The sequence below is a fragment of the Podarcis melisellensis genome (genome assembly GCF_964234715.1).
Source record: "Podarcis melisellensis genome assembly, chromosome: 12".
Classification (NCBI taxonomy): Eukaryota; Metazoa; Chordata; class Lepidosauria; order Squamata; family Lacertidae; genus Podarcis; species Podarcis melisellensis.
The window spans coordinates 15,216,367-15,229,206 of record NC_138544.1 but is presented as its reverse complement, the minus strand read 5'-3'; the positions used below and the strand labels follow the sequence as shown (position 1 = coordinate 15,229,206).

Here is a 12,840-nt window from a genome sequence, read left to right as displayed (position 1 = left end):
TCCATCACACTTGGGAGAGAAATTACAAGCTGGGTCACCTGATATAGTATCAGCTGGGTTATGAGTGGATAGGAATATATTTATTATTTGAATTGTGGTGGGAGACACTAACAGTGATACAGCAATTACATTTTACATAGTAAGCAATCAAAGAGTTGTATTTTCCATTAAGTGAAGTTGTTTGTCTTAACCTAACTGGTCCCTGCATGTGCTCAGTAGTCCTTCATTTGGTTAGGAGAACAAGTGACTACTATTTTCTGGAATTTTTGTTTCTTTTTCCTTTTTAATCTGGAAGTGATGGGTATGTGAAATAACAGCTACAGACTCCCTATATCTGAACATCCCACTCTGCAGCTCCTTAATTTATGTTGCTGCTGGAGACGAGCAGCATTCCAAAGCCTGGGAGTGAAGATTCACCTACTTCCTGGGCAAAGATTGTGATCCATCCCACTTAACTCTTCAGCACCTCTTTAACAATAGACATTTAGCTTGTCTGCAGAAAGCATTATCCTATGATTTTGTTTTTAATGGTTGCTTTGGCTGAGGTATGAACAATTCACTTAAAAAAAAACAGATTTTGTTTTGCCCCCACTCAGTCTATCCCCCAGACCATTTAATTCCCGAGACTGTGAAACCTTCGGGAACAGAGCTATTGGTGTTTAAACAGACAGTGCTATAAGCCACGCTGAGCCCATGTGATATTTATTTTACTTCAGCTCTTCATTCACTGTTTAAACACTGAAGAGTCGAAGTGGATAGAGATAGAGCAAGATAAGTAATAAATATAAATGAATAAAGGGATGGTGTAAGTCAAAGGAAATGTAATTTTAAAATGCTGGATTCTGTTATTTTAGTAACACATCTGAACAGTAACATCCAAGAGGATTTCAAACACCATTGCCAATGAATAAAAAATAAAAAATAGTGAGCTAGTAAGATATAGTAAGATATATACCTTATATCCCAGATGGTAGCAAAATATTTGTGTTGGTGCAAAAGTTTTAATCTTATTTATTTATTATTTATGAGTATCCTGCCATGCTGCGGTGTTTTGCATTACCTAGTAGTAGTCGTCTTGCCCTCCATTTTCTGACTGTTCCATATTTTCACTGTTCCATCATTTGAACATGTGGCAAAAATTGAATGTTCATCAGAAACTCTAATGCGGTTCACAGCAGACTTATGCTCATGAAGGTGAGCAACCAGAAGACCTTTAGGATGCCATCCTAAGGAAAGCAACAGAATTTTCTCCCATTAATATCAGCGGTGAAGCAAACACATGCAGGAGTTCCTTTTGCAAAATGCCTCAAGCATGGGACTCTGTGACAACTGTATGTATCAGCAATTACTAGATCAGGATCAACATGTAATATATTTGAGAGTGAACAGGAAATGCAAGATTTACTTTTCAAATTGTTTTATAATGCTTTGTCTTTTCGACAAAGTTAGCATCGTTACTTTTGAATGGACAGGAGCTTGTTCAGAAATGTGCAAAAAATTAGAATGCATTTGGCCAAGAAATTTAACTAGACTCTCAAGCCAGTAAACATCTTGCATGTTGTTTGCTTCTAGGAATGTCAGATGCTACATGGAGACTAATGAGTTATAGGATTAGGATTACGTGTCATATATCACTTACAAAGCACATTAAGGATAAATGTTGCCATGTTTCTGGCTCTCTTTTCTCACAGATGGAAAACTAAAACATATCTTAGCAGTTTTACAATGTGGATGCACTTCAATTCCAAATTCATCACTGAGGAGACAACTATTCAAAGACCTTATTTTATGTACTGGGCAGCAAACAGAATTATTCATTTAGCACGTGCTTGTTTGGCTGTCAGGTGGCAATGAAAAACAACTGCTTCCACAAGCTTCTGATGATTGCAATGTCTGCTGTTTTATGACAGTATTTAAGTTTTGTAAACGGGTGTGACACCCCATTATGATGGAAAGGTATGGTGTGAATATTTTAAGCAAATTAATACAAAACTAATTGTGTGTAAAGTAATTCAAAAGTGTCCTCACAAGTAGATATTTTGTACCTGCAAAGGACCAGGGCACATACTTGTATATATACTATTATGTTAAGTAGCATGTTCTCTTTTAAACAAGATTGCAAGTTACCTCCTTGGCTCTGCCTACTGCAGTTGACAGAGCTACCTTAACTTTTGTTTGTTTGTTTCTTCACATGCCACCTAACAAAGCTAAGTTCCAAACTACATTCAGACAGCACTGGTTCAGCAGCTCTGTAGCAACGACATGCAACTGATGTTTGACAAACTATAGTAGTAGTAATAGTAATAATAATAATAATTTATTATTTATACCCTGCCCATTGGCCGGGTTTCCCCAGCTGGGCGGCTTCCAAAAAAATATTAAAATACATTAGTGTGTCAAACATTAAAAGCTTCCCTAAACAGGGCTGCCTTCAGATGTCTTCTAAAAGTCTGGAAGTTGTTTTTCTCTTGGACATCTGGTGGGAGGGCGTTCCACAGGGCGGTTGCCACTACCGAGAAGGCCCTCTGCCTGGTTCCTTGTAACTTGGCTTCTCACAGTGAGAGAACTGCCAGAAGGCCCTCAGCGCTGGACCTTTGTCCGGGCTGAACGATGGGGCTGGAGATGCTCCTTCAGGTATACTGGACCAAGACCATTTAGGGCTTTAAAGGTCAGCACCAACACTTTGAATTGTGCCCGGAAACGTACTGGGAGCCAATGTAGGTCCTTCAGGATCAGTGTTATGTGGTCTTCGCAGCCTCTCCAAGTCACCAGTCTAGCTGCCGCATTCTAGATGACTTGTAGTTTCCGGGTCACCTTCAAAGGTAGCCCCACATAGAGTGCATTGCAGTAGTCCAAGCAAGAGATAACTAGAGCATGCACCACTCTGGCAAGACAGTCTGCAGGCAGATAGGGTCTCAGCCTGCGCACCAGATGGAGCTGGTAAACAGCTGCCCTAGACACAGAATTGGCCTGTGCCTCCATGGACAGCTGCGAGTCCAAAATGACTCCCAGGCTGTGCACCTGGTCCTTCAGGGGCACAGTTACCCCATTCAGGACCAGGGAGTCCTCCATACCCGCCCACCTCCTGTCCCCCCAAAACAGTACTTCTGTCTTGTCAGGATTCAGCCTCAATCCGCTAGCAGCCATCCATCCTCCAACCGCCTCCAGACACTCACACAGGACCTTCACCCCCTTCACTGGTTCTGATTTGAAAGAGAGGTAGAGCTGGGTATCATCTGCATACTGGTGAACACCCAGCCCAACCCCCCCGATGATCTTTCCTAGCGGCTGCATGTAGATGTTGAAAAGCATGGGGGAGAGGACAGAACCCTGAGGCACCCCACAAGTGAGAGTCCAGAGGTCTGAACACTCATTCCCCACCACCACTTTCTGAACACGGCCAAGGAGGAAGGAGTGGAACCACTGTATGACAGTGCCCCCAGCTCCCAGCCCCTCAAACTACAAGCCACTAAAACCCCATTCAGGCATTACACTCATAAGTAGAGCAGAACAGCAGGAACAAGTGCACTACCTCCACTCCCACCAAGCTGGAGGCTGACCTGTCCACAAGCAAGGAGCCTCCTCCACTTGTGAAGTCTCCCCCTGTAATACAGAGCCTTGGTTTCCTGCTAACACGTTTTATTTCTTTGCAAGCAGACCAGCCAAACTGGACTTCAGCGGACACAATAAATAGAAATACAACCCCATGCCAGTAGACCTTGGTGTTTGCAGGGCTAAAAGGGGACAGTTTGGTGCTATTCTCATAGCAGCTCTGGCTATATGTCAAGAGTACAGCAAGTATTACCTGGAGGCGGTGGCTTGCTCTCCCATTCTGCATTCTCCATCATCTGCTTGGCAATTCTTTCCGCGTTGCACTGTTCGCGTTTCTGTTGTATCAGCTGCTGAAGTTCCGTTTTACAAGTAGTGATGCGCAGCTGGTACGTGGAAGGCGAAGCTATATTGCTTAACACTTGTATGGTTGGTTTTCTGGCTTGGACAACAGTTCCATCTGCTGCCTGAAAGAAATAAGCCTAGTTGTGTATTCACGTTTAGAAAACACAATCTGTGATTTATGTTTCAAAGGAAAGGGCGACATCCTCTCTTCTATAATTCAAAAGCAACTTCTGCATCAGAAATCAACTTTACAGGCAGCGGTCATTTTGCACAGGGTTTCCATTCCCGATCCCCGCACGTGTTGGCAGAGCGTGCGCAAGCCCACCCCACCCCATATTTGGGCCATTTCCAAGTGGGCAGCAACAAGGGGGTGTGTGATCACACGTCAAGCAGATGCACGTGAAATGGCCGCTGCCTGTACACCAAACTACCATTTTACTAATTTATTGCTTGTTTAATTTTATTTATTTATATCCTGGATTTTTCCCAGTCAGATCCCAAGCAACCTGCAAGCCCAGGTAAACAAGACAGATTTTGCCTGACTCCTTAAAGACAGAAAAGTTGGTGCAAAGTGAGGCACAGGTGGACCACAACCATAGAAAACCGCCTCCCCAGTAGGCAAAGCTCAGGTGCTGAGGGCGCCCTGAAAAAGGTCTCTGTGGATGATCTCAAATATAACTTCCAGAAGGCTACCTGTTGTAATGGTTATATGGGGGTTGCTTGTGTGTAAGTTGCTGCCACTCCTGGCTAGGTAGCCTGGTTAAACCTTCCCTGGCTGGACAGCCCTTCACTTCGTGGCTGTTCAGTCGCTAGCAGAATCCGTCAGTGGGCGTTTCTTGAATTTCTTCCAGCAAAGAAATTCTTTGACGCCCAATCTACGCCTACTTTCCCTGCGCGGAAGTCTTCTGCGCAGTGTGGGTGTGGGTAGCGGAGGACCTGTGCTCTCCCCGCTGGTCTCCAGCGAAGAGTCCTGGAGCCCTCTCTCTGATTCCCCCACCTGCCCCCCTTTATCCCTGGTGTTACGCTGAATTCCTTCCCCAGCTGCTGAGTCCCCTCTCTCCCTGCTTGGCCCTTCTCCGGCATCGCTTGGGAGCCCTGCCTCCACTCCTGTCTCCGATGTCAGTTCCCTGACAGCTGTGTTAGTCTGCTGTAGCAAAACCAGCAGAGAGTCTTGTGGTACCTTAAATGCCAACACTTTTATCATGACAAAAGCTTTTGTGAACTACTTTATCAGATGCATGAAATGTGTGTATGTATATGTATATGTGTGTACACGTACGTACACACACACACACACACACACACACACACACACACACACACTTGTCAATTCAGCTTTACATGGGATACGGGGACAACAACAAAAAGAAGTGCATTCAGGGGGAAATGAAACATAAAAACAACAGATGCCGATGATAACCTAATGCAAAAATATTTTGACTGTTTGAGCAGACTCTGAGCTGTTCTATGGAGCCATAAACTTCACCAAGCAGGGGTGAGACCACTGATCCCACTCACAAGTTCATTCAGCCCAAGACACAGGTTAGGCAAGAGTTCTGTATCTTACTAGTGGGTTGTTGGCTTCCCAATTCGCTTCAACATCTGATTCACCCCACAACATCCAAATCAAAAGCTGATCTGAATTCAGAAGTTGTAGTTTCAGGACTATTAATCTTGTTTAAAAAAATTATTTATTCATTATTAATTAAATTTATAAACCGCCTTTCAGCTGGAGATCACAGGGCAGTTTATGGTATAAAAAAATAGACCCAGAGTCTTGTTTTGTTCAGAGAAATGATTGAGCGTTGAGAGTAAAAATAAATTACTCTATGTTAAAAACGATTGGCAGCTCTTCTAATTCTATGGTAAAACACACTAATTTAAAAATCCCCAGAAGTACCTGTGGTGAGGATGACAAAGGAGCACAAATGCCAGCGGAAGACTCTGACCGAAGAGATTTCCCACTCTGAATGGCTTCTTGGTCTGTGGCTTGACTGTGGCCTTTGCTAATTGGCTGAGGCATGTTAGAAGGTTCCAGAGAGCCAAACATACTCTTCCATTCCTCATTTACATTTGAATCTTGTTTTACGTGTTTTCTAGCTGAGGTCAGCAAGACCCAAAAGAAGGATCACAGTAAGATTTTGTTTATAACAAAACAACCAAAATGTACAGGATTCTAGCTGTATAAGCAGAGTTCTGAGTTACTTAACCCGATTTATTGTGGCATAATGTTAAACTGAGTGCTGGATCATATACATCAGCTGCTACACGACTTGGGCAAAGGTTTCAATCCATCACCAGATGAAATAAACTTGGAATGCTTAGCCTAATTTCTGCAGATGACCCATGTCATCTGTATTTATACAGATCGGTGAATGAACCTTGTGGTTTTTTGCAAGGTTATGCTGGCCTTAGCATTAAGGAAGTAATTGTTCTAGAATGCCAAGTTTGTGGTGGTGGTGGTAGGGAAAGAATCATGTATATCCAAGATGGTTTTTCAGGCCGTTATGTAAACACATCTAAAAGTTAGAACAGACACAGCCATTTATATCTGAAAGGTTGGACAAATAGGCCAAAATACACAGAAACTTCATTTCAATATATTGTGCCTACCTAGCTTGAAAATGGGTTTCCTTGTTATGACACTTTCAATTCACATTTTTTTTACTTTTTCACAACCAACTACAGCTTCATATACTGTTGCCAAAGTTAAACTATAAAGGTAAAGGTACCCCTGACCGTTAGGTCCAGTCGCGAACAACTCTGCGAGCTCATCTTGCTCTCTCATCTTGCCAAGAGAGCCGGCATTTGTCCGCAGACGGCTTCCGGGTCATGTGGCAAGCATGACTAAGCTGCTTCTGGTGAACCAGAGCAGTGCATGGAAACGCCGTTTACCTTTCCCACCAGAGTGGTACCTATTTATCTACTTGCACTTTGACGTGCTTTCGAACTGCTAGGTTGGCAGGAGCTGGGACCGAACAACGGGAGCTCACCCTGTTGCGGGGATTTGAACCGCCGACCTTCTGATTGGCAAGCCCTAGGCTCAGTGGTTTTAGACCACAGCGCCACCCGTATCCCCCCAAGTTAAACTATACAAAGATATAAAAACCTGTCCATTTTCCTATTTTACATATATTTGAGTAGTTTAGCAGGAAACTAGATTGACAATTGGAGAAACATGACTGGAGGCCGTGAGAGAATATCTTGTAGTCAAGCTTGGTACAAAATCTCCATCCTAATATATTATACTAATTCACACAGGCCTATAGATCACTCAATAAGCCAGCACAATCACTTGTTATATGTGAATTGCTTCCATTAAGAAAACGTTGAGTTTCACATGAAAGCTTGATGCCCCATTCAGATCTGCAATGTTTCATCCACTAAACGATAAAGACGTATGTGAACTCAAGATGTTAAATTTCAGTCTGAAAAGTTCAATGTAAGCAGATATTCTAGATGTGGATGGAATGTGTTGATAGTGGACTCTTCCACGTCTACCATAAGCATTTTAAATCCTCCAATTTAAATTATAAAAAAGCAACAATGCAAATCACAAGACCATACTAACCGCGTTTATCATCAGACTCCTGCTTAGTTTTAACAAGATCAACTTGTCTCCCGGTTATACCCAGAGCAGCCAAGTCTATCACTCCTTTCTGGGTGCTGTCATGAAGGTGGCTCTGGTCCACTATGTTGGCCTTCGCTTTGTTGGACTTCAGCATGAAGTCTCGTAAGGCTAACAGCTTGTCTTCTTCTTCCTCAGTCATTCCCTATCCCAAAAGAAAACAAAAAGTAGACAGTTCATCAAGACAGAGCAAAGATTTTCAGTTTTTAACATGTGGCAATTGGGCTCAAGAGGGTTCAGGATATAAAAGTTAGATTTACACTGTAACTAAAGAAACGTGTGGCTTTGGCTGCCACAATATAACAGGGCACCTTTTTTAAACAGGGACATTGGAAACTGCCTTATACGGAGCCAGGCCATTGGTCCATCTAACTAAGTAGTCTTTTACTGGCTGGCGCCTGGCTCTGCAGGTGTCTCTTTAGACAAGAGGCACTCCAAGGCCTATGTAAACATCCCAGGAACTCAATGTGGGGCATGCAAAACAGATACTGTGGCACTGAACTGTGGCCCTTCCCCAAATAATGGTCAGAATGTTGGAAGGTCTGTTGTGGGCTGCCCAGATACAAAAACATTTGGGAAATCAAGCCAATATGAGTTCTATGCAAGTTCTTATGCTGAGAGAGCTCTTACTCAATAGGAATCAATAATAAAACAGAATAATCTGGGACGAAGACCAACCACATAGTTTTGGTGACTATCTGATAGATAAGCTTCCTGCAGCCATGGGTTCCTAAACAGAACTTCCATTTCTGCACAAGCCCCACTGAAATGTAAAAGGACACCATTGCTGTTTCATAACTCAGATTCATTTCAATGGGGCTTGTGCAGGAGAAATTGCCAGCGGCGCTGGCAAAGTACTACTCTGGTGTAGTAAAGATGCTGAAACGATACATGTCCTTGCTTTATTGTGGATTCTCAGCACTACCATTATAGCAGTAAGAATATACTTGAGAAAGTAGCTTCTTCAACAGCTGCACAATTGCTGGATCTTCAGGGGGAGGGCAATCGGGAAGAGCGCCATTCCTTTTCTTCTGACGAAGTTGCAGAGTTCTGAAGAGGCTTCCTATGTCCTTGGAACGCAGAGCATAATCAAATATAGAACGGCTTACAGGCTCTTTGAGGACGCTTAGTAGGACTATTTCTTTATCTATCTGTAATTCAGGACAGGGAACAAGGAAGTAATCAGATGGCTACAGAAATGCAACTGAGGAACTTTTCTTCTTGAGGGAATGAGTGGGAGGTCAGGCCTAGACACTGACCTCAGTGGTAGGTTTTGAAAGAAAGGGGACTGGATGGCAAGAGTACTTTTAAAAACTTTGCAAATATCCACTTCTTTTATATCAGACTATTTTGAGCTAGCTATTTTGGATAATATTAAACTACTTATTGTTATTTGTACAGCACTTTTTTAATTAAACTACCGTATTTTTCGCTCTATAAGATGCACCAGACCACAAGACGCACCTAGTTTTTGGAGGAGGAAAACAAGAAAAAAAATATTCTGAATCTCAGAAGCCAGAACAGCAAGAGGGATCGCTGCGCAGTGAAAGCAGCAATCCCTCTTCCTGTTCTGGCTTCTGGGATAGCTGCGCAGCCTGCATTCGCTCCATAAGACGCACACACATTCCCCCTTACTTTTTAGGAAGGAAAAAGTGAGTCTTATAGAGCAAAAAATACGGTACTTTTGTTATTTGTGCAGCACTTTTTAACATGTAAAGGGCTGCACAATTCATATTGTGGTTTCCTTCGCAACAATCATCCGAGGAATGAAAACTACACTTTGCATTTAATACAGGAAAGAGGAATCTGTGGCCCTCCATCTGTTGTTGGACTCCGGCTCCCATCAGCCCCAGCCAGCATGGTCAGTGAATAAGGATGGTGGGAGCTGGAGTCCCATAACAACTGGAGGGTCACAGGTGCCCCATCCCTGAAATGAAAGCTGAGAGCTAATCAGGATTTGCCCCAGGCCTGTTTGAACTATCTGGGCTATTTTATGCTCCTCAGACCTGGCATGCATTTTGGCATGGCTTTGTTTGTTCCTGCTAACAGTTTGTTACACAACAGAACCTAGGTAGGATGGGTTTGTATGCATGATGAGCAAGAGCTGGGTCACACATTGCACTGGCTGGTGTTTTGCATGAGTGGGGGAAGCATCCATGTCACAAATCCCCCGTCCCTACAGAAATAATATCTTTGAGTACTGAAAATGTATTAAAGGTAAAGGGACCCCTGACCATTAGGTCCAGTCGTGACCGACTCTGGGGTTGCGGCGCTCATCTCGCTTTACTGGCCAAGGGAGCTGGGGTACAGCTTCCGGGTCATGTGGCCAGCATGACTAAGCCGCTTCTGGCAAACCAGCACAGCGCACGGAAACGCCGTTTACCTTCCCGCCAGAGTGGTACCTATTTATCTACTTGCACTTTGACGTGCTTTCGAACTGCTAGGTTGGCAGGAACTGGGACCGAACAACGGGAGCTCACCCCGTTGTGGGGATTCGAACTGCCAACCTTCTGATCGACAAGTCCTAGGCTCTGTGGTTTAACCCACAGCGCCACCCGCGTCCCTTGAAAATGCATTAGGGATCACCATATTCCAAGTTTTCTCACCTCCACCAGCAGTAGCCAATGAAATCGGGCTGGGATAGCAAAATTCACACAATGCTGTTGCATCATGTGGCAAGCCATGGAAGCAGGGGTAGGGAGGTTTCACCACTGAGATGCTGGCATTCGCAGCACCTTCTTGATCAGCCTAATATCTAACGAAGCTTTCAGACTCTGGGCATGAAGATATTAAGCTAAATTATTTTCAAGCCCTTCATATGCTGCAATTCTAAATGAAGGAAAGGTGCTCATCTAGTTGATTGCTTACCTGTATTATTGGCTGAGTGATAAAAGGATGCAGGTAAGGCATGAGTTTGCAATAAACATCAGCAATATTCAAATGTTGTGCTACAACAGTTATAAATCCTACTGCTCCATAGCGTATCCAAAGATTAGGGTGGCACAGGAATGGTGCTGGAGAAGGAAATGAACAAAAAGGGAGGAACCGATTTTAATTGATATAAGTCATGCAATTAAAATTCTAAAAACAGGAACAAGTTCACACTCACACACATACTTCAGACTAAATTCCAAAGGGGATCCAACATAAAATAACACAAAATCAAGTTCACATTATGATCTTGCCTCATGGCAGACACCTACCCTGGACTTTTGTTCCAGTCCAACCTGCAACTGTATTATTACAGTTAAAATAAATCAAATCCCTTTTTGCATTTCCTGAAAACTCCCAAGCTCACTTCTTTCAGCAAAGGCACGAGCACATTTTTAAATGACATGACACTCAATAGGTTTGACTCAGGTGTTCCCAGGAAATTCACCATTCATGAATTTTGTTGTGTAATGGCCCATTATGTGGGCTAGATTTCAATACCTTTTCCCACCTAAATGTGTCCTTAACAGAATAATCCATTGTCTCACAGACCACTTCCTTCAGGAAACCTTGTTCCTATAACTGGCAGCTGTCAATGCCCCAATTTGTTCAGTCTCTCTCCCATGGGGCTGCTCCATGCTTTTCTTCTCCAAGACCATGAGAGCAGACCTCTTCAGTCTGGCAGTAACTAACTATCTTGCTAGTCTGTGACATTCCATTTGGCACTTCAGGCCAAAAAGCCATTTTTAGTTGCCTTGCCAACCAGCATTTGGGCACTGTAAATAAACATTATTCTGTTCAAATCCAAGTTGAGACTTGGTTGTCTTTGTTAATTTCCTCAGGTTATTAAAGTGTGGATAAGTCCTTCATGTGGCATTTAATAGACTCAGGATCTCTACGGTTTGTGTAACATGTGAACTAGAAGATGTGTAGAACTGGCAACAAAGACTTCTCAGCTTTCTAAGGCTGCAATCCTAAACACAATCCTAAACACTTTGAAATTAAGCCCTAGCATTCCTGAGTAAAAATGCATAAGGATAAGGTAAGGCCAAGAACATAATACACACTGAATGACAACTGCTTAAATGTCATTCTGATTAGAAGTTCACAACTAAGTGATGTCATATGCTGGATAATGAAGTTGGCAATATAAACGGCATGCTAGACAAAAGATTGTTAAAAGTAGAAAATTGCTGCTAGGGAAGCAGGCTTACCAATATCACAGGCAAACTCATAGATATGTGGTTTCTGCAAAAGTCCTAATTGGCACATACAGGTAAGTGCATTGAGGGCCTTATATATGACAAATTCTTCTGCATCACTGAGCCCTTGCTGGAGCAGAGGCTTTAGAATTGAAGAGCTTTGCCAGCCAACATAAGCAGCAACACCTGTAATCATGGCAGAATAAAAACAAATTATGATTCCTAAAAGCTAATGCAAGTAGAAATATCACATGCAAGCAAGGTTAACTCATGCAATCCTGAAGAAAGGAAAAATCCAAAAAAGTAGGGTTCAATTTGAGCTACCCATGAGCTTCAGTGCTTTTCATCATCAGGTCTCATCTTAAATCTATTTTCCACCATTAAATACAGTGGTATCTTGGTTCTCGAACTAAATCTGTTCTGGAAGTCCATTCGACTTACAAAACATTTGCAAACCAAGGCGCGGCTTCTGATTGGTCCCAGAAACAATGCCAACAGCCAAAACGGACCTTTGGCTTCCGAAAAATGTTCACAAACCGGAACACTTACTTCTAGGTTTTTGGCGTTTGGGAGCCGATTTGTTCATCAACTAAGCCATTCGGGAACCAATGTACCACTGTAATGGATTCCACTGCCACAAGATAACATTATGGCCACTAGCACAGATGACTTTAAGATTGCCATATAGTCATGACGGATAGATCTATGAGTTGTAAGAGAAGAATGGGACTTAATTTACCTCTGATTAAAACATGTGAGAGATAAACATCAAGAGATGGAATGTGACTATATTATCTCCCTTGTGAGCTGCTAGGGAGCATCTAACTGGGTACAGAGAACTGCACCAGATATATTGTTGGTCATATCCAGCAGGGTAATTCATATGTATTTATTATTGTTACTCAAACATAAGATGATTCAGCTGTTATTGCCACACTTTAGGCCAGGCATGGCCAAACTTGGCCCTCCAGATGTTTTGCAACTACAACTCCCATCATCCCTAGCTAACAGGACCAGTGGTCAGGGATGATGGGAATTGTAGTCCCAAAACATCTGGAGGGCCAAGTTTGGCCATGCCTGCCTTAGTCCTTAGTCAACCCCTCCTCAACCTGTACTCTGCAGGTGTTTTGGATGTTTCATCATTTGGACTTGTAGTCCAAAACACCTGGAGGGGACCAGGTTGGG

At 43.0% G+C, this 12,840-nt stretch overlaps 1 protein-coding gene across 2 annotated transcripts in view; it reads right to left on the bottom strand.

The window, feature by feature from the left end:
• Window positions 1-12,840, bottom strand: part of PIK3R4 (phosphoinositide-3-kinase regulatory subunit 4) — a 31,142-nt gene that overhangs the window by 6,212 nt on the left and 12,090 nt on the right. For both annotated transcript variants that reach the window (XM_081882913.1, XM_081882912.1), the window contains exons 7-13: window positions 11,668-11,841; window positions 10,391-10,536; window positions 8,470-8,673; window positions 7,466-7,667; window positions 5,795-5,994; window positions 3,806-4,016; window positions 1,061-1,226 (exon numbers count right to left, since the gene is read on the bottom strand). In XM_081882913.1, the coding sequence (XP_081739039.1) occupies window positions 1,061-1,226; window positions 3,806-4,016; window positions 5,795-5,994; window positions 7,466-7,667; window positions 8,470-8,673; window positions 10,391-10,536; window positions 11,668-11,841 (1,303 nt within the window). The remainder of the gene's footprint in view (window positions 1-1,060; window positions 1,227-3,805; window positions 4,017-5,794; window positions 5,995-7,465; window positions 7,668-8,469; window positions 8,674-10,390; window positions 10,537-11,667; window positions 11,842-12,840) is intronic.